At 35.6% G+C, this 26,819-nt stretch overlaps 2 protein-coding genes across 4 annotated transcripts in view; both read right to left on the minus strand.

Annotated features, from left to right (window-relative positions):
- The window catches only part of LOC131159690 (uncharacterized), a 44,023-nt gene extending 33,117 nt beyond the window's left edge, over positions 1–10,906 (minus strand). The window contains exons 1-5 of one of the 2 annotated variants that reach the window (XM_058114782.1): positions 10,568–10,906; positions 3,718–3,762; positions 3,042–3,082; positions 2,846–2,927; positions 1,741–1,785 (exon numbers count right to left, since the gene is read on the minus strand). In XM_058114782.1, the coding sequence (XP_057970765.1) occupies positions 1,741–1,785; positions 2,846–2,927; positions 3,042–3,082; positions 3,718–3,762; positions 10,568–10,687 (333 nt within the window). In that variant the 5' untranslated portion in view covers positions 10,688–10,906. The remainder of the gene's footprint in view (positions 1–1,740; positions 1,786–2,845; positions 2,928–3,041; positions 3,083–3,717; positions 3,763–10,567) is intronic. The other variant, XM_058114783.1, reaches the window with a different exon arrangement.
- A 2,226-nt stretch (positions 10,907–13,132) lies between these two features.
- Positions 13,133–21,487, minus strand: LOC131159819 (uncharacterized). Of its 2 annotated transcripts, none has more exons than XM_058114993.1 (2): positions 20,737–21,487; positions 13,133–13,373 (listed from the first exon to the last, which is right to left on the minus strand). In XM_058114993.1, exons 1-2 carry the CDS (start codon positions 21,311–21,313, stop codon positions 13,351–13,353), a joined length of 600 nt encoding a protein of 199 aa, XP_057970976.1. In that variant the 5' UTR covers positions 21,314–21,487; the 3' UTR covers positions 13,133–13,350. The 2 variants fall into 2 exon arrangements, with proteins under 2 accessions (XP_057970976.1, XP_057970974.1); XM_058114991.1 differs by lacking the exon at positions 13,133–13,373 and adding an exon at positions 14,247–19,865 and having other exon boundaries at positions 20,737–21,364.
- Positions 21,488–26,819: the final 5,332 nt, after the last annotated feature.

Consider the following 26,819-nt stretch of genomic DNA (forward strand, 5'->3'; position numbering starts at 1 on the left):
ACTATATGGAATCAAAGGTTTCACTCTCACATATATATATATATACACATATTCTTGAGAGTTATCATATAGCCTGAAAAGGTCTCACTTGAGCATAAATCTATATCATTTGTGAGTGCATTGGTTATATTGTTGCACATCATCTGCTTAACATAGAAGCATTAGTTTTGCACACAAAAATTATTATCTTGGTATTCCCGACGTGTGATCGGAAGAGGATTGCACTGGCCTATAACGTGCACCGGATTGCTTAGACCCGGTTAAGAAAGCACCGGATTGCTTAGACCCAGTTAGGAAAACCAGGTACAACTTTCTAAGGTGTGGTCATAAAGGTTGGGGTCAGCCCTGTGAATCTAACCTGGGATATTCCTTTGCCCAGTAAGGAGAGGATGTTGTAATCGGTGACACTCCACCCGTTAAGCGAGCACTTATTGGAATCCTCTTACTTGTTAACTTGAGGTGGGGACGTAGGCAGTATTGGCCGAACCCCAATAACATTTCTTGTGCCTAATTTTAACTTCTGCAAATTTAATTCCTGCACTTGAATGTTCATGTTTTATCATTGTGTATGATTGTGAATTATTAAGCCTGCTATATGTGCTTTGAATATTTGCTCAGTTAATTGCTTGGGGAATTGAGACTATTTTAGAAAGACCCCAAGTTGTGTATTATTGACTGCGATTTGAACCTAACCTAGGACGGATAATTTTTAAATACCCAATTCAACTCCCCCCCCCCCCATCTTGGGAATACACCAATTCCAACAATGGTTCCAAAGCTGGTTATCAGGAGGGCCTGGGTCTAGTCTTGTTGCCTGCATTTATTGTATGTTATTTAAAAAATTATTATATTCCCTGTAATGGGTGTTATTTATCATTTGTTTATCTCTCTATGTACTATCAGGCTGCACATGTGGGTAAGTGTTAAAGCTTGATATACATTGTTCGCCCACAACCTAACAGCTTAAGCCTTTAGGTAAACTGGTATTCTTACGAGGAGATCTCAGGTTCAGTTCCACACTGAGTGTGGGCTGTCATGCTGGCGTGTGTGGCTCCAGTACCTCTTCTTTATCCTATTATACCCAGGGGCAGGAGGTATATTATCTGAGTTTATAGATGGTTGGGTCCAGCATGGCTCTGGGTTGGATGGGTTCTCAGTTACCAATATATATATAAAATTTAGAAGACAGAACCACTGGCCACTGTTCACAGCATCTGCTGATTTTGCGAGGTGCTGCCAATTGCATTGGCAATGTTAACAAGATCTGAGATACACCAATTACGTAAAGATCACAATCCTAGATGAATCATCTCAGGAATAAGGAGCTACATTGTTAATCAAAAAAACATATCACTGATGAAAATACGTAACAAATATACCTGTCTATTTGATAAATGACCATGTAAATTGTTCTGGATAAGAAAAGATAGATTAACAGAAAAAAAAAAACAAAGTACAATGAGATGAGAGCAAGATATCCTCCCGAGAAGAAAAAAGAGAAGTTACAATCGATTACAATAGAGCTGCCCTCCAATCAAGACTTGGAGGGGCTGCTTCTGTGACTTTAAACACATAAGATTCAGGTTTGGATGTAACATTCCTACCATTGTGTCAAACCTCAAAATGTAGACAGGTATAATTAAAATGCCAATAGAAGATAAGAACATTTACAAAATGAATAAAAATATGGAAAGAATTTGAGCATGGAAAAACCTCAGTGGTGGAATCTAAACCAAATACCTTGATGGTGGCAGAATCCGATTTTACCACTTGCCGATTGAGCATCTGCATTGAACTAAACCATTAGCACTCTCACAGAAGATACTGCATGTGAGAGAAATGACAACAGCCACACATAGGACAGTTGAGAACAAGCTACTATTGCAAGAAGGAGAGAGGGAGAGAGAGAGAGAGGGTAGAAAAATTGCAAATTTGCTATTTGTTTTAGAAAGAATTTAAAATTAAATGAATTATATTTATACTGTGCCTCATGGAAATTTTCTATCTGTTCTACAAAGCTAAAATGAAAAAAATTATATATCCACCATGTCCCCCTCTTTCTTTCCATGGAGCAGATGAGGGGGTATTGAGAAGCTTATAATAGAAAATGTAAATTTTTAAAAAAAAAAAAATAACTAAAAGTTAAGTAAAAAACAACAGTAACAACTAACCACAGGGATCAATAAAGTAATAAACTACTAGAGCAAAAAAGATAGAACAATTCGAAAGAACAATGATTGCAAAATTGAGGAGACACTGAACATCCAAACTATAAAGTTGGTAAACCAAGGCTGCTAATAACAGTGATGATGACTAATAAGAATACATTAATAGTCAGATCTTCCTAAAACTAGGCTTTTCACAGAGTGACTAGAGTATGCATGTTGCCAACCAATAACTTGGAGACAACTATGCATTCAGCATGGTAGACAAGTAATGAAGGGTGTCAAGCTTACGAAAGTCAAAATATTAGGAAAATTTGGAAAAAATAAAATAAAAAAAAAATAGTAAAAGAATTTATACCCACTAATAAATAAAGACATAAATAGCCTTTTTCTTCAACTTCAAAACATAAGGAGAGTTCGGTGGACAAGAAAATTAAGTCATAAAACTGTGGAAGAACACCTATTTAGATCAATCCTTATCATAGATAACTAGATAAGCCATGTGCTCCATAGTTAAATGACAGTTCCAGTCAATTTGTAACAATAATTGTGCACATTTTGTGGCATGTCCATTGAACTGGATCTACTTTGATTAACATTTATTGATAAGATAGGACATAACATAATGTGATGAAATATAACATGATGAGTTTCTTTAAGAAATTTGAAGTTGACATAACCTGCAGATTGCCTGATGAAATTTGCAAACTGTAACAGGACCCTCGGGGCTGGAGTTCACCGGCAAACTGGACTTCATTGTTCCTGGAAGAAAAGTAAAGTTAAGTGCAAAAACAAAAACCAGGGGAAAAAAAAAACTAGAATAATAATTAACCTAAATATAATTTATGTCACATTTTTAAACAGAAAATAGTTTACCTCTCACCACAGTGCGGACACTCAAAAGCTGATAATAAAATCTGCATGCAGATTAAATTTTCGCACGTAAATAAACATGCGTGAAAAGAAAGACTTCCAGCACTCAAATCTAGAACTTCAAGACAAGTGAGTGTTATAAATAAGGTAGTCTATACACAAGTTTTACAGTGATTATTGACAAGGGACAATTACTCAAGTGGAATTTCCACAGAGTTAAAGAAAATAAATAAATAATACTGATTGAATCCAAATGGCTAGGGAAGCTAAAATCAGACAAGCACTACTCAGCCAGGTGAACACCATCTTCTTAGATTTAAAAAATGGCAAAAGACAATAACTTCCCCTGAGGTTTGCCAAAAAGACATAAACCTCCCATTGCATTTTGCAAAAAACGAGTTTTTTTAAGGGGAGGTCTTTGTCTTTTTGCTAAACCTCAGGGAAGGTGAATGTCTTTTGCCCTTAAAAAAATATCAAGAAAGAAGAAAGTCCAAAAGTAGGACAAGTTGTTGCCAACATTACAAAAGAGCTGCTCTCCAATCCTTTTGCTTGTAAATCAAAATAAACACCCCAAAACATCACCAAAGCTGACACCCTGAGGAAAGGCAATAAAAAACACTCTAAACAAGCAAGAAGGCAACTAGAGAAACACTACTGGTCCAAAAAATGTGAGGTATACCTTTCTGAAGTGTGGAATGACTGTAAATAAAAACCTGGTTATTCCCTGTTAACAACAAAGAAATGAAAGAAGATGAAAGGTTTTGAGTTGTAAAATATTAAGCAACTTAGCCAAGAAACACTATCTTCATCATGAACAAAAGACAAAATATGAATTTGTTTCCCAAAAGTAAAAGGATAAATAAAATTGACTTAAAGAAATATTTTCAAAACACAAAACATAACTGGAAAAAAAAAATTGCAACCAAATTAAACCTGCAAACTAGGGGCTTGAAGAATGTCAGCATATTATAATCATTTTAGCCAATGCAAAAGAATAAAACTGTATGCGCATTTGTATGTGCCCATGCATCTGCATGCGTAAGAAAGTTTGAAGAGGGAGCCCGCATACACAAGTGTGTACATGAGACTGGGAAATTTTGGTTTGTATAAAACAAGCCTCCCTCTGTGTGCATGCAATAAATTGATTCATATTAAAACCTGATGTGCAGCCTTATTATTATACCTGCAAACTAGGGACTAGAAGAAGGTCAACACATTATAATCATTTTAGCTAATGCATAAGAATAAAACTGTGTGCCCATTTGTATGTGCCTGTGCATCTGCACATGTGTAAGAAAATTTGAAGAGGGAGCCTGCACGCACAGTGAGTGCCTGAGACTGAGAAAATTTGATTTGTATAAAACAAGTCTCCCTCTGTGGGTGAGATAAATTGATTCATATTAAAACATGATGTGCAGGCTTGTTCCTTTCTTGAGCTTTGTATATTTTATACGCTTGGCTTTTGGTCTTCTTTCTCTGCATCCGTTACAACTGCATGCACATGTGAAGAGAGAGAAAGAGAGAGAGAGTGTGCGCTTTTTGGGAGGGGGGATTACATGCAAGTAAGTAAGCAAGCAAGAGGGGAGAGAGTTTTTTTTTGCATTAAAATAAAATAATTCCACCTAAGCTGTAGGCTTATTATTATCAATCATTGGTAGATATTTGTGTTTTCGAACCTTTTATTAATAAATCAGAATTAAACTTCTACTTGTGCCTGCAAACATGTGCACGTGTTTGTGTTTGTGTAAGAGAGAGAGAGAGAGAGATTAAACAAAAACAAAATAGTTCCACAAGAACTATAGGCTCATTACTCATAATAATAAAAAGTTTTTTTGATAGAAGAAGAAATATAAATAGAGAAACAAAGAAAAAAAACAGCTAAAATATCAAATCCCTCCAATCATGTTGCGCATCAACCAATGATAGAACTATAAACAAACCAAATGCAATACATGTGAAGCCAAATATAGAATCCTACTCCGCATATACACAAATGAAACCACTCTTCCATTGAAGATTCTAGATTTGCGCTCCAAAGAAATATGCAGCACCACAATAGTAGCACACCTCCACAAAATCTGTCCCTCCTCTGGTCCTCTATAACCTTTAAACATCTGGATAAAAATCCTTCCAAAGGAGGACATACCCAATACTCCCAGAAAATATCAGAACGCTTGCCCCAAATGTGCTAGAAGAAAAAGAACAATGCAAAAATCATGTGCAGTCATTCACTACCCTAAGGAGAGAGCTTTAATTAATCTTCAAGCCGAAAGCAAATCATTTGTATCCATTCTATTAAAAATAGGAGACCAAATAAAAGCATTAATTTAGGAAGGAGTCTTAGGATTCAAGATCAAAGAATGCAAGGAAAACTGGTAGCCACAAGTAAGATGATCAAAAAAATTCACAAAAATTATATGAGCTGTCCAAAAGTCAAAACCTTCAATTAGGTCAATAACCAAGCACCTGTAACAACTGAACAAAAAGAACCAAGCACCTGTAACAACCGAACAATATCAATTGTTTCCTCTCATTGTGATTTCTGCAAGAATTTCTCGGACACAGAATCTCCCCCGGAAATTGAGACAGCAGTAACAGGGGCATTATGTCAACTTGACAGACAATATAGTTACGGGAAAACAACAAAGAAGGGAGCATCCCCAGCACAAAGCTCCTCCCAAAGCCCAACTCTTCCCCCATTACCAATGTGGAACCTCATCAAAGAAAGGTAAAGATAGAAAATCTAAGAAAGAAACTTCCAAGGATTGGCAGGAGTGATCTTTTATGGCAGTTTGACCCACTCCATTTTAGCTTTTTGCCTCAAACTAATTTCCTCTTTCAAAATAATCTCATCAAACACATTCGAAATCCACCATCATATCCAGTGAATCCACCAGCAAAGCCCCCACCTCCGCCAATCTATCAACATCCTCATATCCTAAAGGTTATCATTCTTCCTAATGCAAAAATTCCCAATCAGTGCCTTATTCAACACCTTTAGTTTGTTTTTTTAAAAACCTAAATTTTTTCATAAAACAAAAACACTCCATGACACATTCTCCCAAAAATCATTTACCAAACTAACAAGCACAATGACCCAACCAAATATCCTCAAACCTAAACAGAGTATGTCCACAATTCACCAAACGAGGATAAAGAATAACAGGAGAGTGATCTAATGCCACAAAGTATGGCCTCATAAGAAAAATTAGGGAAAGCATTTCCCAACTCTTTCACAACTAAGAACCTGCCAATTAAAGTAGCAACAGAGCGCTCACCTTCCACAAACCAGGTAAACTGCACATTATTAAGTTCTATATATATCAAATCACAATCTTTAATAAAATCATTGAAGGCCCTCCCGCTAGAAGTAATCCTAGAACCCCCAACTTATCATCAGAAAAACCAAATAACAAATTACCCACCCCACCACGCAAAAAAGAGAACAAAGCCCAAAAATTGCAAACTCGTCCCTAAGAAAATTCAAACATCTAGGACAGTTAATACCAAAAACTGACTTAACCACCACCAGCCCCTAGTCATCACTTCCAACTAAAAATAAATAGGAAAAGACCACACATTATTAATTAGAGTATCAACTGTAATATCCCACATAATAAGGATTCCCCTTAGAATCTTGAATCATGACCAAATCAGGACTAGCCTTGAGAATATAACTTGTCTAAACTTACAACATTTCCAAGGATGTTCGAGACCACCAATTCCAGCTCAAGATTTTCATTCTGAAGGCTAACTACCCTCCACCCCTGCTCCTTTTCCTAGCTCCATAAATAATAGAACCAGCCAACTTCTCCAATTCCCTCTCTACCTACTTCTTTGCCTCCTTTGACCTACAAAAACAGCCACCCTATGTTGTGCCTAATCAAACTCATCAACCTAATACCCAAGTCATCTAATTGGGCAACTGAATCCCTAATGTCTCTTCCATCACCAAATGGATCAAAATGCGTAACATTGTCTTTTTAAGCCAAATGCCCTGGGCAATTTGGTGCAACCACTGGTTTTTGGAGTCCTTCAGGAATAGGAAGAATACCAGCACTAACGCTCTTCAAGAGAACACCTAAAAATTCATTTCAGATAAAAAAAAAAATTAACAATAGAATGAAAACTAGATGAAAAGGAATAAGGCTGAAATCAAGATTATCAAGAAGAAAACAAGGAATAGCAGGCTCCTCTCCTATCAGGAACTGAAACCTGACCTAGCTGAATTGTTCGCAAGATCATACCTTAGTTACACAGCAAAAGAGAACTTCTTGAAGCCCTTGCCCTCCAAATGCAGTATGGCTTTCAATTCTGATCATCTCCTTCAAAACTCATAGGCAATTCTAGGACCAACATGATCCTTCAGTCCACCCAGTTACAAGTTCCATCTCCCTCCAAATTATAATCAAATGACGAAACAAATCATTAAAATTATCTACAGCACATCAATCTGTGTTTCGCAACCCAAAAGACAAACCCAACCTGCTCTAACCATTAAAAAAGGCCTTTACTACAGCAATCTCTTGCTCAACTACGGAACTCTCACTCATGCCCAAATCTTTGGTCATTGAATTTGATTCCAATCTGAAACCTACTGAACAGAGTTTCTATCCCGATCATTCAGAATAGACCCCAAATGATCAGCTTTTTGGCTCTCCAACAGAAGCAGGTCACCTGGTACACCATTCATTCGCATAGCTCTCTAGGAAGACAACAATACTTCAATGCTTACAGCTCAAATTGAAAGGGCTTTTGAAGCCACTTCTTTTTTTTATAAGCCACCAGATAAATGGGCCTCAGCACTAACCCGTCTAGCCCAAAAGATTTATCACCTGGTTCTCTTTGCATTTATTAATCGTAGTCCTAGAATCATTAACTCAAGCAGGCCTATTAAAACTCTGGCACGCCTATTTAGTCAAGGCCCATCATCTTTAAAATTCCAACCAGATTTGGGCCAAGAATCTCACCCAAACATCTCCGCTTCCCAATTGTAACAAGAAAAACCCCATTGCAACAAAATCCACCATTACTGACCTACTTATTCCCCTCTATAAGTCATTCCTAAAGTGATAGCCATTAAAATACACTCCTTTTTTCTCTATTACAAACATCAACCCAGCCAACACTACGCGAACCACAGTGATTTACATCACAAGCCAATAGTCCCTGTACCATTAAACCCCAATGGTGCACCTTTTGAAAAAAGAACCCTTATTCATCAAATCACCAAACACCAACTCCTTCAAAAGCAACGTATGAAGATCACAAATCTTAAGCATCAAAGCTATCTGGAATGTGAATAGAGTGGCAACCCCCTGCATCCCCGAATTTCTCTGCACAGGAATCTACCCATGTTCTTCACCAACAGTCTAAGAAGCTTGTAAGAACCTGGCAGCATTAGGGGCTGCATAGTATCATCGTCAATAGAATTCTGAAATAAAAACTAAAACAAGAAACAGAAATCAAAAACTAAAAAAATGGAAGCCTATTTAGATATATCCCCAAAACTAAAAAAAAATTTAAACCTGATTAAACATATTTTCATGTTTGTTCTTGGATCATATAAAAATTATCACATCATCCTTCAACCACTAAAAGCTTTTTACCATCAAGTACTAAGCAGTTCAGCAGAATACTATTAAACTTTAATAAATCAAATTTTTATAAAGAAAGAGATTTAATAAGGTAAAAAAAAAACAGATTATGCAAAAAAACCTCATGAGTCAAGACAATTGAAGGAAGAAATAAAAAACAGTAAGAAGTAAAATAAGGGAAAATCTAATACTTAAGCTAACAAGGTCAACCAATCAGAGAAAGCCATGCTTGAAGCAAGGTTTTGTCTTGACAGGAATGAGGTTCTATCAAGGTTCTGTTCAAGAAGCACTAAATCAAAGTTCTGCAATAGAAATGGCACCTACTTATGAGTTTTGTACAACTAAACTTTGGACATTACTTTTTATAATCCTTTTCACATTAGCTTATTCCTCTTTTGTGCACCTACCATCCAACGACATTAAAATAAAATAAAATAAAATAACTGTATTGATCTGCTTGTACTTTTTTACTTTACATTACCAAATGATAAATAATTTATTACTCTTGATAAAGTAATTTTAGATGCTAAACATGCTGCACCTCCGAAAAATGATGTGCAGCAGATGACACCACTCACAGCAGTGCAACAAAAGAAACAAAAATTGAAAGAAATATATGTTTAAAACAAAAGTTTCCTGCTTTTCCTTTTTTTATGTTGGGGGGGGGGGGGGAGCAAACAGAATTTTCCTCCACCCATTCGCTCTTTATTTTCAATTTTTCCTTTCGGAGTTCATCATTCACTGAAGCATACCATTCAGTATTCAAAATTTCTTTAAAAATAGATATTGGAGCATTATTGTGTAAATCACCATACAACATCATTTTGGTTCCCAATAACCAACGACAAAGGACCAAAACAGGGTACCAAAATGAGTCAATTATTTTCCCTATCTTCCCCACAAAGAAGGTGCAGTTGAAAAAATAAACTCATTTTTTGTCTGTGAAAACCCCACGCTAATTATGAATGGTATGATTGCAAGAAAACTGACTGCCCTGTACAAAAACATGTATGGATCAATGTCATAGTACTCAAGAATCTGACAGATCATAACAGATACCTTCAAAGTATTTTGTTTGTACAAATGACAAGAAGAAAATAAACATGTAAAAATTCACAAAATCATCACATCATTTAGCCATAAGTAAGAGCACTCTAGAAAGTAAAAAGAAACATGCAACTCCGCAGAATAATTTTATAATTTTTTGCAATAATCATCCAGTGACGAGACTATCAAATTTGTTCAGAAATTGGGGTGTTAATAAAAGATAAGGGGTTGCAAGCTTGGTCAAGTCTGAAGTTACAGCCAAAGAGAGCCATATCACCCTCTTTCTCAGGCTGAGAAATTACTGACAGCATTTTTTTCCTGGGCTGTGTCCAATCTACACTAAAACCAACATTGTGAAAGCAAACCAAATTTGCTGAAAAGTTTAGGAGGTAAAACAATGTAGATAATGCAAGTTAAATTGCCAACCATGACATGGTGCTGGTAAAACATTTAAACATAACAGAGTGCTGGTAAAACATTTAAACATAACAGAGTGCTGGTACTATATTTATGCCGCTTAATCCTTTTATTTCTTAAGGCAGGCTGTGCATCGCCCGTATGGTTTTCACCTTTATCAATGTTGCATTTGGCAAAACAATTGTTTCGCTAATAAACAGTCACCAACCACCAATGCAAATTTATATCACTAGATGAATCAAACACTTCGTCCGGCAATTCAATACCATAAAAACTAGAAATTTCCTTATGAACTATACAGCCCAATACCAAATTACACATCCCTCTACCTCTAGAAGCCTATTTCAAACATCACAAATCATTCCTCCAATGAATAGAATGTATATATTTTCTGCACGCACACACACACATAAAAACAAGGAATAAATTGTTTCGCACGTATCTAGGGGATTGTAGGAAGAGGAATACATTTTCGCCGCAACGCATGCAAAGGCTTTCAATCTGGTAGAGAGGAGCATCGTTGTCGTCTGCAGAAATTGCTTCCACGACTGATCTTACGTCGGTGATTGGATCTCCGCCGCCCTCCATCAGCTTGTCTTTCTCAGTAGTAGGCAGAGCTAGGGTTCACGGCTTCACTAGCACGGCGGTCACTTACAGCACACGGCCCTTTGGGAGGGGACGGGGAACAGCCTGACCCCCTTCCTTTCCCGGAGAAACTTCACGTGTCGGCGACGAGAATGAAATAAGCCTAGAAACTTAATCACGTTCAAATTTAAATAGAATGGAAAGCGTAATAATCGGATTAAATTTACTCATTGAAGCAACCCCAGAATAGCTTAAAGTAAAAAATTTCATTCCAAAAATTATCCTTAGAATATCAACAAAAAATACGATTTGACCATAAATTTTAAATAATTATAGAGATAAATTTATTATTTTTAAATAATCATTGATAATTATAGAAATAAATTTGACATTTTAAAAAAAATAGTAAAAAAACTTCTCAATAAAGGTTATATATAAAAAAATTCATAATTAATTTTTCTTTCCAAAACAAATCACAATGAAGTTCATAATTAATGCATGGTTCAAATTACCAAAAAAAAAAAAACTCATTGTTAATTAATTTATTTAATTAAAAAAATTAAGATTTAAATGTTGTTTGATTAGCAGTTTTAGCTGATTAATTGTTTGTTCATTGAAATGTTTAAAGTTTATTTAATAAAAATTTTGAAAGTTGTCAAGCTAATTTTTTATAAACAAATTAATGGGCTTATTTAATCTTCAGACATATATCTATAAATTTATTTGATCGCATGATTATTTTAAATATATTTAAAAACACTCTTTGGCCTAATTATACAATTTTATAAAACATAAATATAATATAATATTGTACTTTTCATACTAAAGAAATATATTATGGATTTTTTTAATAGTTTTATTTAATTTTCAAATACCTATAAAATTATTTAATTATGTAATTATTTCAAATATATTTTAAAATTTTCTTTGGCCTAAGCAAAATGGAGGGGACATTGATTAGCTAAGGAGTGGAGTGACTCACCCTACCCTTCCTTCTCCCTAACGATTTAGTTATTGGCTTTTACTTTTCATGCAAAAGAAATATAGTTTGTTAATAATAATAATAATAATAATAATAATAATAATAATATTATTATTATTATTATTATTATTATTTTAGTTAAATAATTATTAAATAATAACACATTTTATATTTAATCTACTACTAGAAATGGGAACATAGTTTTCAAAATATAAAATCTACCATTGAAAAGGGGATCCCCTTGGTTCATTTTTAATACCTAAATGCCTTTATAATTATCCATAAATGACAAAAGTATTTTATAACTATCTATAAATATTTTAAAAATAATCTTACAACTATCAATAAATATTTCAAAAATATTTCACAACCTATAACTACCATAAAATAATATTTTTCTTCAAACATATTTATTTATTATTTAAAATACTTTTTATTTTTAATTATTTTGTTATAATTATCACTCAAAGCCGCAGAGCACACGCATTGTGTGTGCCCATGGTTATTATTAGAAATAGATTTTTATTTTTCTTAGTTTGGGTTTTGACACTCCCAAAAAAACCCTAATTGGAAAGTAAATTTACCTTTCTATAACTACCCACAAAAATTTCAAGAAATCCCCTATAATTATCCATAAATATTTAACCCCCCCCCCCCCTCATAAGTACCTATAACTAACCTAAAGTAATATTTTTCTTTAAGTATATTTATTTATTATTTTTGAGAGATTATTTATTTATAACCTATTTTATTACAATTATCACTCATAAGTTGCCGGCACGCGCAAGTTTAGATGTATATTATTAATAGACTATTAGGCATGTGATATAATTTTATTTTAATTAATAACAGAAATAATTTTTATTTTTATATTAGGCAATCCACATTGTTTGAGCTTGTAAAATTAAACTTCAAAGTCTACGAGTAGGGCTGTAAATGAATCAACTCATTTATGAGTGATTTAGGAGTTCGACTCAGTTAGAGCTTATTCATTATATAAATAAATTCAATTTAACGACTTGTTTAATAAATGAACCATGAGCATGAATGGACTCAACTTAGTTAGACTCATGAGCAGTTTGATTAAAGGCTTGATATTGACTTGTTGAATAGGTATGAACAATGCTCATTTATTACCTAAGTTTAATAAAGTCAAATTGGGGTTGATTGAGTATATAGTATGCTTAAATAAGAATTGTTTGGACATGGGTTTGTTTAACTTAAATTTCAAAACCTAAATTTAGTGATATGATCAATGTCCAAGGTCCATAGCAGCTTAATAGGGTGCCCGGGGGGGGGGGGGGGGGAACTGGATTTATGGGGTCACACGTGCGTTCCTCACCATAGCTAGTGTAATGCCCCGGCTTACAATACGGTCCAGAGTGCTACTATACATACATATCCTGTACAAATCCTGTAAACATACATAGCCACCCGCCCTAAACAGGGACATACGGGTATTCAATAATGATCTGTACTCACATATCTTGCGGAAAACATAAATCATTCATATGGATTCTAATAGACATACCGGAGTATCTAAATGTTCCTTACATATATTCAACCGTACGTAAAACAAAAACTATATTACATTCCCAAAAACCAACTAGGCTAACAATCTAATACTCATACAGAAACTTACGCTAACTAACAGGACCCTATGCTCCATAACCTCTCTAACCGACTAAAATCGATTTCTTGTAGCTCCTGAAAACAAGGTTGTAAGATTGGGGTGAGACACTTCTCAGTAAGGAAGAAGATATTACATTAGTGTGTGACTGTACAATTATGTTCTTATTTGAAAACAGTTACATAAATTGCACATTCTCAATACTAATATATATTCATGATAATAGGTAACTTATTATCATTACGAGTGAGAGTTCTTGAGGTTAGGGTAGGGTACAGGCCCATACACTGTACAATCTCTTCGCCCGATACTCAGACTTGTGACTCTGCTCAGTAAAGCTTTTAAATCATGTATATGCCTATTTAGAACACCGACTAGCTCGAAACTATCATAACTATGCCAATAATTCCCCGTGGCAAGGGGTTGTGCGCTAAGAAAACACTAATAGAGCCCTGTAAGTACAGGCATCGTCAGGCATCCTATCATATTGCAGTCCAACTTGGCCATCATCACCTTGATCCCTTTTGACCAGTGGCCCTTCTTATCAAGCTTACTACTAGGCACCCACACTGAACAATAACTACGTGTGGTTGCACTATACCTTTGTTTTGGCAACGGTACCGAGCCTACATAATAAAAGCTTTTTAAGGCTTCATATACTATTGAGACAAGTTGCGGTCCCAATATCATATATACAATTTACATTAAAACATAATAACCTATGCAATTTCAGTATTTTCACAATCTCATTCATGCATACTTTCATTCATACTGTGGTAAAAATCGGCTCGTAACCTCTTGATTTTACCATTTTCTCATACTTGGCACAATATCTAACCGGCACCTATTTTTTGCAATTTCTGATAACCACTTGGAACCTGAGCCCCCATAGTTTATATACATTCATCTCAAATCAGTATAGAATCAATTCATATCATACGTCACACTTATTTGCTCATATATATACATTTCATATAAACTGGTTCGTAAAATATCGTTTCTGCTACTAATAAGAGTTTCAAGTATCTCCTACTTTAGTTTTAGTGCAAATAAAGTAGTTTAAGAAATTTGAAAAATCATAAAATTGTGAAAAATCGTAAGAATCGACATTTATACCTGGTACAACTTTGCAAATAAGCAATAAATAAGTACATATAAACATAAGCTACATATCCTGTGGTTTCCTTTTCTAAAAATACCTAATGTAAACAAATCCCCTTACCTTAATACCAAAAATCGAAACACGAACGGATCGATCTAAAACAACGACCCGGGATCCCCGAAACCTAAAAACCGAAGATTATTACTTCACTATAATTTTGACTACTACATAACTACAAAATCAAAAACGAAATCGGACCCTTACCTTGATTTTAGGGAAAAACCCGAAAATCCTCAGATAGAAAATTTGATCCGCTATAACTGTAGAGATTCTCCTCTTAACCCACATAGTGATGTCGAATTGTTGATTACAACAACAGACGACACAGAATCTTAGAGAGAGAGAGGGCTGGTTCGTTCCTAGAGAGAAAGAGAGAGAATTGAGTTTCTTCTTCATTAAGCAACTAAATGATATTTATAAACAAGGTTGACCTGGCAAGCCTTGCCAACGAGTCGGAGTTCTAGTTGATGAGCCGAAGAAGGTCGCTCATGGCCGTGAACATTACCTCGTCGATGAGCTCTGCTGATTTATCATTTTTTAATTTTCCTTCTCTTTCTTTATTTATTTTTTCGGATTCGAGTCCCTATAGCCATTCAAGCGAGGAGGCTACTCCTAGACAGACATCAGGGGTATATAGCTTGTGTAAAGGAAGTGCCAAAGAAAGAATTGAAACTTACATATATTCCAGTGGTGAAGGAATTTTCAGCTGTCTTTCCAGAGGAGCTACCGGGATTGCCTCCCGACCGTGAAATTGACTTTGCTATTAATTTGCTTCCGGGGACGGCACCAATTTCTAAAAATCCTTATAGAATGGCTCCAATAGAGTTGAGAGAGTTAAAAGATTAGTTACGAGACTTATTAGATAAAAGATTTATCAGACCCAGTGTATCGCCCTAAGGAGCGCCAGTTTTGTTTGTAAAGAAGAAAGATGGGACAATGAGGATGTGTATCGACTACAAAGAAATAAATAAAGTAACACTTAAGAATAAGTGTCCTCTTCCCTGTATAGATGACTTATTCGATTAGCTCCAGGGGACATAGATCTATTTTAAGATTGATCTACACTCTGGGTACCATCAAGTGAGAGTCAAGGCAGAGGATATCTCCAAGACAGTGTTTTGAATTCAGTATAGCCACTATGAGTTTTTGGTTATGCCATTTGGTATGACAAATGCTCCTGCCGTGTTTATGGACCTAATGAATAGGGTTTTTTATCAGTACCTAGATCAATTTGTAGTAGTTTTTATAGATGATATTTTGGTGTATTCAAAGAGCCCTAAAGAGCACGAGGAACATTTGAGGATAGTACTTCAGGTACTGAGGGAAAAGAAGTTGCATGTAAAGTTCAAAAAGTATGAATTTTGGATGGAGTGAGTTTCTTTCCTCGGACACGTGGTATCCAGGGATGGCATTTCGGTTGGTCCAAGCAAAATTAAGGCGGTAGTGGATTGGAAAAGACCAGAAAATGTGTAGGGAATCAGAAGTTTCTTGGGATTGGCCGGGTACTACCGCAGATTTGTTGAGGGCTTCTCTAAATTGCCAGGTCCTTTTATGAGATTGATCAGGAAAGGTGTGAAATTTGAATGTACCGACGAATGTGAATGGAGCTTTAAGGAGTTAAAGCAGCGGCTCATCATTGCACCAGTTTTGACGATTCCTTTAAGAGAAGAGGGTTTCGTAATTTACTGTGATGCGTCACACAAAGGGCTCGGATGTGTTTTGATGCAGTAGGGGAGAGTTGTAGCATATGCCTCCCCAAAGCTGAAAGAATATGAGAAGAATTACCCTAGTCATGATCTAGAGTTAGTAGTGGTAATCTACATGTTGAAAATTTGGAGACACTATTTATATGGGAGTAGGTGTGAGATTTTCACCAACTATAAGAGTCTAAAATACTTTTTCACACAAAAAGAATTAAACTATGACTAAGGCTAATAAAAGATTATGACTACACCATCAATTACCACCCAGGAAAAGCGAATATGGTAGTTGATGCTTTGAGCCGGAAGTCAGTGTGAGCAGCAGTGTCAGCAGGGATGATTCAGCATCTGATTCAGATGTATTTAGAAAGGTTCAGTGTGGAGCTGATGGGGGGTGATCACTAGGCATTTATTGCCAACCTAGTATTACAGCCTACCTTGTAGGAAAGAATTAAAGCTGCTCAAAGGAGTGATGTAGAACTAGTAAAGCTTATGGATAAAGTGTAGAATGGATAGCGGACGGAGTTTAGTATCTTAGATGATGGAGCCTTAAGGTTCCGTACTAGGCTGTGTGTACCTGTCGAACCTAAGATTAAGAGGATTATCTTGGAAGAAGCGATTTGATCCCTTTATACATTGCACTCGAGAAACACAAAAATGTATAGGGATCTTTGGGAGTCATTTTGGTGGGGCAACATGAAGAAAAAGATAACTGAGTATGTAAAGCAGTGTTTGACATGGCAGCAGGTGACATCTGAGCATCAAAGACCGGTGTGATCATTGTAGCCACGCTGCATCCTCGAGTGGAAGTGGGAGTGTAGAGACCCAAAAACTTATAGTAATTAAATAATAAAAGAAAATAAAGAAATAAAGGAAAATTTAAAAAGGGACTGAGCAGGGCTTCGTTGATGAACGCAGAGCGCTCGCTGACGAGAAGCCTTCTTGAGCTCGCCGACGTGGACTCGTGTCTCGTCAACGAGAACTTACCGAGAAGGCTAATTTCAGGGCCTGAAACTCGTCGACGACTCGTCAACGAAGCCCCTGCTTGGACTCGTTGACGAGATGACGTAGCTCGTCGACGAGGTCAGGTGGACAAGCATTCTATATAAGGCCAAAAATCATATTTTCTGCGAGGACTTGCATGCCAAGCTCTCCCTATCTCTAAATTCTTTCCCCTCTCCTTCCCCACGAGCAATGCAGTTACCAGACCATCAAATGAAGCTGGTAGAGATGACAAAGTAGAAGCGCCTTATTCTCTTCATCAATTTTCATGTTGAGGCTCAATAACTAGGTCAAAATCTTATTAAAATCATTTGTGTGATAAAAAAGACTACTTCCCTCGTTCATTCAGAGTTGATAAAGTTTCTTCTTCAGAAACAACTTATTAATAAGGGACTTTGATATATATCTTTGCTCCAATTTCTTCAAAACCTCTATTGGTGAGGTTTTGTCTAACACAGAATATTTAACTTCATTTGCCAGACACAATCGGATTGTGCCGACCGTCTTCATCTCCAATTCAGTCCAATCATCATCTTTGATATCATTGGACTTCTTCCTAATCAATGGCTTGATCAAGCCTTGTTGAACCAAAATATCATTCACTGTGCTTTGCCACAAGCTGAAGTTGCTCTGCCCATAAAACTTCTCCACCTCAAATTTTGAAGTGCCAACACTTATCATTTTGCTCCAAATATCACAAAACGAACAGCGCCAATAGCTCCGGAACGGTCGAAAACCTTAGAAATGGTTCAATTCGTTCAAAAACTAACCCAAAATGGCTTCAAAAAGCCCAATCAAATGGTCAAAACGGTTAAACTCTAGTCAACTCTCCATTAAACCTAATGGAATATTCCCTCTGTTAAAGAATATACCTGACACTGTTAACTATCACTGACGTTGTTACTTGACACCGTTTGCTAGCGTTGCACTGTAGGGCCCACTTGCTGGCGCCGCACTATAGGCCCCACTTGCTAATGTGGTGGCTAACATGGCACTACTTCACCGGCTGCTGACGTGTCGCGGATCCCGGCTGATGTGGCTTGCTGACTCGATGCTGACGTCAACACCTTCGACCTCCATACGCTCGCCAGACGATCGCCGGTGTATGGGAGCGCATGATCCCACCTTCCAATCACTTGCTAGCGCATGAGGGCGCGTGAGCCCCCCTATAGATCACCTATTGGCGCATGGGCACTTGTGGACGCGTGGCACTGTCTTTTGGCCGTTTGTGGCACGTGTGAGCGCGTGCAGCCTCTTCTAAGCTCCATTCGAGTTCTGATTACTGTTGTTGGCTTTGTCCCGACGGGAGGAATGTTTTAGGGGCCTCAAAATTGAGTTTTGAGCTACTGGGCAGAGACTGCAATCAGAGAATTTTGCTTCGATTTGGCAATTTTGCTCCAACCTCGCTCATTCCAATTGTTGGGGTGTGGATACAAGCAACAATCACACAAGCAAAATACACAACCACAAATACAACACCAGATTTACGTGGTTTGGTCCACTATGACCTACGTCCACGGGAGCACACACAATCCACTATAACCGGGAGAATTACAAGGAGGAAGAGGAGGCTACTACCCTCAACTTCATTCTCTCTCTCTCTCTCTCTCTCTCTCTCTACAACACACACTTTGCCTCACACTACTCTACACACCACCACACTGCACTCTGCAACTCCCTCTCTCTGCACACACCACAGTACACAACTCATAACCTTTCCATTATCAATTACGCACATACATCACATATATATACACAAATGGGAGGGGGAAAGTCACAAAAGATGGCTGTAATTTCAAACATGGTAGGCAGAGTTTGGCGGAGGGTTGCTAGTCTCCTTAGCAAAATCAACATAAGCTGTTAGATGGTGCGACTGCCTAACCAATACGAGCCACACCCTAACAAGAAATCACTACAGCTTTCTAATTAACTACACATAGAACAACAGCTCCATTGGAACAAATTATTGAACTAACGATCACCAATGCTTCCATATTACTGAAAAATTGTGTTATTTATCTCCCTCCAAATTTCCCAAATGATCGATTGTAACTGGAATAGGACCATGGCATGTAATGGTGTTATTTATCTCCCTCCAAATTTCCCCAATGATCGATTGAAGTTGGAATGGGACGATGGCATGTGTACATTGAGCAGCGAGCGAGCTCGAGGTAGCATGGGAGAACCTAGAGTATGTTTAAACCATAGAATAAAGATGCATGATTCCAAATGAGCTTGCTGAACTCAGCTCATAGTGAAGAAGAAGCGAGTGAGAGATGTCGTACTGAGTCGGTATGGGATGAGGAGGAATGTTAGAAGAGAGAAAGGTGGGAGGATCAGGGGAAGGCGCCGGCGGAGTGGGCACTGCCCGAAGAATCGTTAGAGGGCAACGGGATATCGTCACTGAAGTTAAGCCTAGCCGTGTCGCCCCTGAAATGGACAGCAGCGACGTCGCACGCCATTGCCGCTGCTTTGGGGGAGAGAAACATGCCTAGATAGTCTGTAACGCTTGTGGGGAGCTCTAATTCTAGCCGTCCATTTGTCCCGTTGCTTCTTCCTTAGCACTCTATACTCTTTTTCTATTACTACATTTCCCTCCTCTCTTTCTCTTTCTCTTATTCCTCCGTCTGTGTCGTTTAGGAATTCGAGTGGGGGATTCACTGCTGCACCACCACATTCTGTGGAAATAGTATTGATTGAACCATCTGCATAAGGGGAGATGAAAGCTACAATTAGTTTTAAGATTTAACTTGAATAAGAGGTCAAATTTCTAGGGCTTCACATAATTTCAGTTACAAGTGTTATCAGAAGAAAATGCTGAAAAATTCAACTATGCTAGCATTATATATATATATATATATATATATATATATATATGTATATATATATAGATACCTTTTTATACCAAGTAGATGAAACACATCCATACATGCTTTTTCTCCAACCTACAATTAGTTTTAAGATTTAACTTGAATAATAAGAGGTCAAATTTCTAGGGCTTCACATAATTTCAGTTACAAGTGTTATCAGAAGAATATGCTGAAAAATTCAACTATGCTAGCATTATATATATATATATATATATATATATATATATAGATACCTTTTTATACCAAGTAGATGAAACATATACAAACATGTTTTTTCTCCAACCTCATCTCGTCAGCCACTTTGGACACTATAGTGCGATATTAAATTCAAAAGAATGAAAGCTGCCCGCTTATTGACACATCCCTGTGAATTCATTGGGATAAACGCTAAGCAAAAATCAAACCCATAACTCTTATCAAATCCACAAATAATCCTTCCAACTTAAATCAGATGAATGAAAATGATGACTTACCTCCAATTCAACAACTTGAATTAGGTTTGAGAATTTGATAAAAAATGTCCAACTACTCAAATATTCATCACTTCCATAAAATTTATAATTAGAACTACTAAATAAATAAACGTACATATATTGTAGTACTAACATGCCTGCACGAGCATAGGCCAAAATAAAATAAGATGCGCATAATAATAATGATTAAAAGTTAATGAAGTGAAAAAATAATTAAAGCTTTAATTAATTACCTCTCCTCAGAGATGAGGATCCAGCAGCAGGCGGTGCACGGTACTCATGAGCTGCTGCAAATTTCCCACGGGGAACAGTACTGCTTATACATGCCATCAATTCTTCTCCTTCACTACGGGCTAACTTACCCCAGCCGCCCCCTTCACCGCGGCCAGTAGTAATCGCAGTCTTCTTGCCTTTTTCATCTTCTGAACGGCGGCCCCCCTTCTGGCCGGCGGAACACGGTGAGGAGGAGGACGACGATCCCATGGTACCATAAACCGTCATCAATTCACTCAGTAAACCATCCTCATCGCCGCCGATGCACGCTACCGGCCAACTCTGGGCGGACGCCATCACCTCCATCTCCCACAACGGATCCGCCATCGTCGTGAATTCACTCAGTAAGCTATCCTCGTCGCCGCCGCCGCACACTCCCGGCCGACACAGGGCGGATGCCATCACCTCCGTCTCCCACTCTGTGGTCATCAACGGCGCCGCCGCAGTCCAAAACACGTCTTCACCGCCGACGCTGTAGTCCCACACCGGGAACACCCCTTCCTCCTCGCCGAAACTATACTCTCGCTGATTCTCCATCTCGCTAGCTCTTCTTTGCTTGATAACCAGGAGAGGGCAGAGGGAACAAATTAACCCGTATCAGTATTTGTCAAGGATCGAGCAGAGGCGGTGTATAATTAAATTAAAAGGAAAAAGACAAATAGCTGGGCGTTCTGGTGAAGATATTAAAATGACATAAAATAGTTATAATATATCTATAAATTATATATATATATATATATATATATATATATATTCATCGATGCATTTAAGGTTTCAGTTATAATTGAGTAGAGCAGGAATCATGTTTCTATGTCCGAATTGAATACTGGCAGGGTGAACAGTCCACCCCATGTATCCTTTTAAACTACCAAACTCCATAAGTTTAAATTATTGAGAACATAAATCTTATGCTAATTAACAGTTGGCCAATCATTTAATACATGAGAAAAAATAAAATTTTATTTTTAATAAAATAATATTAACTTAAATAAATTAAACTAAAAAAATTGACCAATATAATATCTTGAAAACAAATAATAAAATTGAAAACTTAATCGATTCTCGAATTGAATGGTTTACTGGTCTACTCTCTTTGAATCAATCAATTCACATAAGTATTATCATAAAATAATTTTATTATTATTTTTAAAATTTTAAAATATATATAAATAAAGATAAAATGATATCAACTTAAATAAATTAAATCAAAAAATTGACTAGTGTCATATCTTGAAAAGTGAATAAATGAATTGGAGATGTAACCAATTTTTGAATTGAATAGTTTACTGGCCTTATTGTTTTGGATCAATCAATTGATATAAGCATAACAAAATAATTTTTTTATTATTTTAAAATTTTCTAAAAATATATAAAAAAAATAAAAAATACTAATAAATGATAACAACTGCTTAGTAATTATAGTATTATAAAATGTTTGTTAGGTGTTCATAAAAATTCAAATGACTATACACATCATAAAACAAAAAAAAACATAATTCAATATTTTTAAATTCAAGTAACCTATCAAACATAATACTAAAAAAATATAAACTAAAATTTAAAAATTCATACTTCATAAATCAAAATTACTTATCAAACATTATGCTAAAAAAAAAACATAACTAAAAATTTTAAATTTATATTTGAAAAATTTAAATTATAAAGTTGAATGTCAGTTATTTTTTATGTAAAATATGAGTACTAAATAGATAAAGAACATCCAAATTTATGTTAATTGATACCAATTCACCAATCTTTTTTATATTTTATCCAAGTTGCTATATTATTAAATATGAGATTCAACTCAACTTGAATAACAAGTAACAATTTGACTAGCTGGTTAATATGAGTATATTTTTAAATTGTAATTTAATTTTAAAAATATATTTAGTCATTTAAGTAGCATGTAAATGGTATATACCAAATTTTGGAACAATACAATTATTTAAGAATTTTTTTCTAAATTATTAGATTACTTAATTTACATATATTTTAAATTTTTTAAATAATAGTTTAAGTATATTATCATGCGCTTGACATAAACCAGTCAAACTGGTTAAATCGAAAATTGTGTTCACAATTCATTTACAAGTTCAATTTCCAAAAATATTCTACTTAACTGAACAATTTTTTCGACTTAATTTATTAAACTAATGTCATTTTCTTAGGTTATCTTTGTTAGAATTAGTGCATTCCTAAGAGGGGGCGGAGATGAATTGGATATTTAAAAAATTTATTTTTAGGTATAACTATCCAGCAACAGTATATACACAACTTAGGATCTGTCTAAGTATTTCCCAATATCACAAATATTATACTGAGCAGATATTTAATCAATTTAAAGCAATCTCAGTATATCAAACATTCAGCGCAATAAATATTAATATACAGGTGCAAAAAGTAAATTGCGGAAAATAAAACTGACACAAAAAATGTTATCAGGGTTCGGCCAATTATGCCTACGTCCCCGTCTCAGCTCACAAACCCAAGGATTCCACTAATGCTCACTTAACGGGTGGAGCGGCACCGGTTACAACCAAGTCAAATTACCAGGGCTGACCTCAACCTTTACACACTCTCCTTACGGGGCGGAGAAGGCCTTACCGATCCTTATGGGTTAGATTAAACCCCTTAAGTCACACCTGAAATACAATCAGTAAATACAAATTTCGTGTACAAGATAAATGCTTCTCCAATAAGCAAATTTGTACTAATATCAATCAATGCACAACAAGCAAATAAGAACTATAAGTTTAGTACAATACTTGTGTAATAACACTCAATCTAATATCAATATTCAATCAAGAGCAAGAGTGTACTATAATAATATCTTTGAAATAATATATGTAAATATTTCAACCACAAGTAGGGTTTCAAAAATTTAGAAAATATAACCAAATATCTCAAAAAGATTTTCAGGAACTCAAGCACAAGAGATATTTAAAACCAATCTTGTAAAAAATATTTTCTTAAAACAAACAAGACAAGCTCAAAAGTCTGGCAATAAGAATGCAAAGACTCACAAGTTTAACAAGTTCCCCCAAAAATGAATTTATGAATTAAATTACTGGGGAGAACTTTCTAGGCTTACTCTCACTAAAATCAAAAATCAAACTACACATATGAAAGTATGAGCTTGTATAAATACTATGGAGTAACTCAAGATACTCTCACTTAAAATGGTTTTTCAAGGGAATGAGTAAAAGTGAGAAGTATGGCTTGAATATGAATGTGGAGCTCAAAGGATTTTAGAAAGAAAAATATTTAATTAAAAACCCTAATCTCTACTTAATCTTGCAAATGAGGCTATATATATAGACATGCCCAAAATTTTTACCGTTGGGGACATAGGGGTAATAATTAAATTTGTTTTAAAACTTGTTTAAGCCAATTAACCCTGATTTACCCTTATTAATCCGCGATAAAAATTGGCCAACCCGAGAGTTTTGCTAAACTGAACTTAGGTTCAGTCGCCCAAACAGACACATGAAGAAAAGTGCTTTTTATGTGTTTGGGTGCCCGAAAAATGGTTCGGGTGGCTGAGTCTAAGGCGATTTCCAACCTACTCGAGGTTCAGTAGCCTGGGCCTAAGTTCGGTCTTGTCAAACTTCAACTTTTGGTCACCTGAGGTAAAAATGACCATAAAGTTCGGGTGCCCGGGTTGTTGGAAAAGTTAAGATTAAATGTTCAGTCGACCGAAGACACTTAGTTCATTTCAGTTCGATTGCCCGAAGTTAGGTCAACGTTTTGTCTTTTCACACTTTCGCTCGACATAGGCGTTTTCAATGCCAAGATTCGGTCACCCGAACCCCTTACATATTTAAGACATAAGTCATATTTTAAATCATGAGTTACCCTTGATTACATAGTTGATAGTGAGAATTTTCCTAAGTGCTAGTGCAGGGACCTAAGATCTTTCTAAGGTCGTTTCGAGCTTTAGTTCTTACATGCATGATATGCATTACTTATTACAGACTTTGGCTTAATAAATATTATAGACCTGAATTAAAATAAATATAAAATACAAGTGTTAAACATTTTGGGTCTTCATTTCCCTTCAAGTCTCCATATGACGCCACATGATTTGCCAATACATGCAAAACTGATCTTGCACACAAACTCGGCAAACATTAAATACCAAGGTATTTGTCATAATCAAAACGGGATATGACCTATAAGGTCAACAATCTCCCCCTTTTTGATGATGAAAAATACATCATGCAAAAGTGGGTATAGCCAAGAAAAGCTCCCCCTAAGAATATGCATAAAGGAAATTTAAAGCACAAGCATTTATCCATTTACCAAGTTTTGCCTACTTCTCCCTCTTTTTGGCAACAGCAAAAAGGGCCAAGGAAAAATTGAAGCGTATTGGCAAACAATGGATAAACATCATTCAAATACAAGATTATGGTTGAAAAAAAAATTTAGAAATTTCAGCAACATGTCTATGAAAGTGGAGCATTTCCCAAAAAAAAAAAAAAAAAAAAAAAAAATTGTATTTCAATGATCTGATTGAGTTCAATTATCCACAGTAATCAACTTAAACATCCCAGTATGGATCAAAATAATAAACAAAAGTATAACTTTCAATCATCCAAGAGATAGAATAGCTATACAATGCAAAATGAATGACAAAGATAACCTCATAAAGTATGAAATACAGCAATTAAGCACACAAACTGTAACCAGAAAAACACAACCACAATAATCCTAAAGATATCAGACAATTTACAGCAAGGAACATATGGCTACGCAAATGACTGTGGTAAAACAACATATTTCAACTTAAAAATTTCAATCAAGCCAATAGAGAATTACAACAAAGATCTATGCCTCAAAAGTTGGTGAGCAAATCAAGATGGAATTTTATTTTGGATGCTTCCCCTATCAATTTGATTTATAGTTTAGATGAAATAAATTTCTTATACTTTACAAGGAATTGATTTCATTAGATATGTCAAAGTATAAGCAAGCACTCAAACAATTCTTCAACAACTATACCGGATATTTCTTAACCATATTCATATCTATGATCAGTATAGTCGTCCCTATAGACCATAGATGTATAAGAGAATATGTATTAAGACATGCTATGTAGTTCATGACCCAAGAACATTTCATATCAAATTCAGGATATAATGTTCAAGGATATCAGAAGAGCCTCAAGATTTCAATAGACAAAAGTGATGCATGACGATCATTTATGTTCTTTTTATAGGGATGGAGCTTAACTCCCCTAAATGTTCTTGATGATTATGTAAGGATGAAATTTAATATTCAATTGATTTGCACTCATCCTTTCAAAAATATTTCAATATTTATTTTATTATAATCATCTTTGACACAAGGTTTTATGTTAGGAAAAGTTTATTGAAATTTCGACAGCATGTCATCTGTAAATCGGACATTTTTCCATAAAACCTGTACCTAAAATGTGGTTGTTTTTGGCAGATAAATCATATTAAGCATGCAACAACCTAAAAACAACTACTAGCATGTAGTTCACATCCACCGCATCTGCCATGCAGGAGGCATTTAACACAATCATGCAATCAGGTAGCAGTCAACAAATCATAATATATAATCTATCCATCAAAGAATATAAGCAGTAGATAACAGAGGATAGTTATAAATTCATTGTAGTATTTACATGAACATTTAGGCATAAAATAAATAATAATAAAAATGAGAGCATTTTAATTTATATAACCACGAAAGAATATATGCTCCTCATGAGTTATGCACTTGACTCATTTTATGCCTTTCTTTCATCTTCAAGTTCAATAACCATGAGTTATAATATTTCAGTGATTTTGGCTTGGCTTTGAGTTCTTAAACTTATCGGACCAAAAAGACACAATGAATATTCAAAAAGGTGATAAGCCTATGTCTGCCTCTTTTCTTATGAATCTTAACACGTGAGAGGCCCAAGTTCAAATGACTTTTCATTTTTAAAGTTAGTGCATAGGTTTCCAGTCATATGTTGAAACCTATAACAATCATATTAGCCATTCAACTTCATTGAAGGATATAAAGTTCTAAA

Source organism: Malania oleifera, chromosome 7 (assembly GCF_029873635.1).
Source record: "Malania oleifera isolate guangnan ecotype guangnan chromosome 7, ASM2987363v1, whole genome shotgun sequence".
Lineage (NCBI taxonomy): Eukaryota > Viridiplantae > Streptophyta > Magnoliopsida > Santalales > Ximeniaceae > Malania > Malania oleifera.

Coding starts and splice junctions, on each gene's coding strand:
- LOC131159819 (XM_058114991.1), bottom strand. CDS start 21,313: ATGGAGAATCAGCGAGAGTATAGTTTCGGCGAGGAGGAAGGGGTGTTC. Junction 19,866..20,736: donor ATCCTCATCTCTGAGGAGAG/GTAATTAATTAA, acceptor CCCCTTATGCAG/ATGGTTCAATCAATACTATT.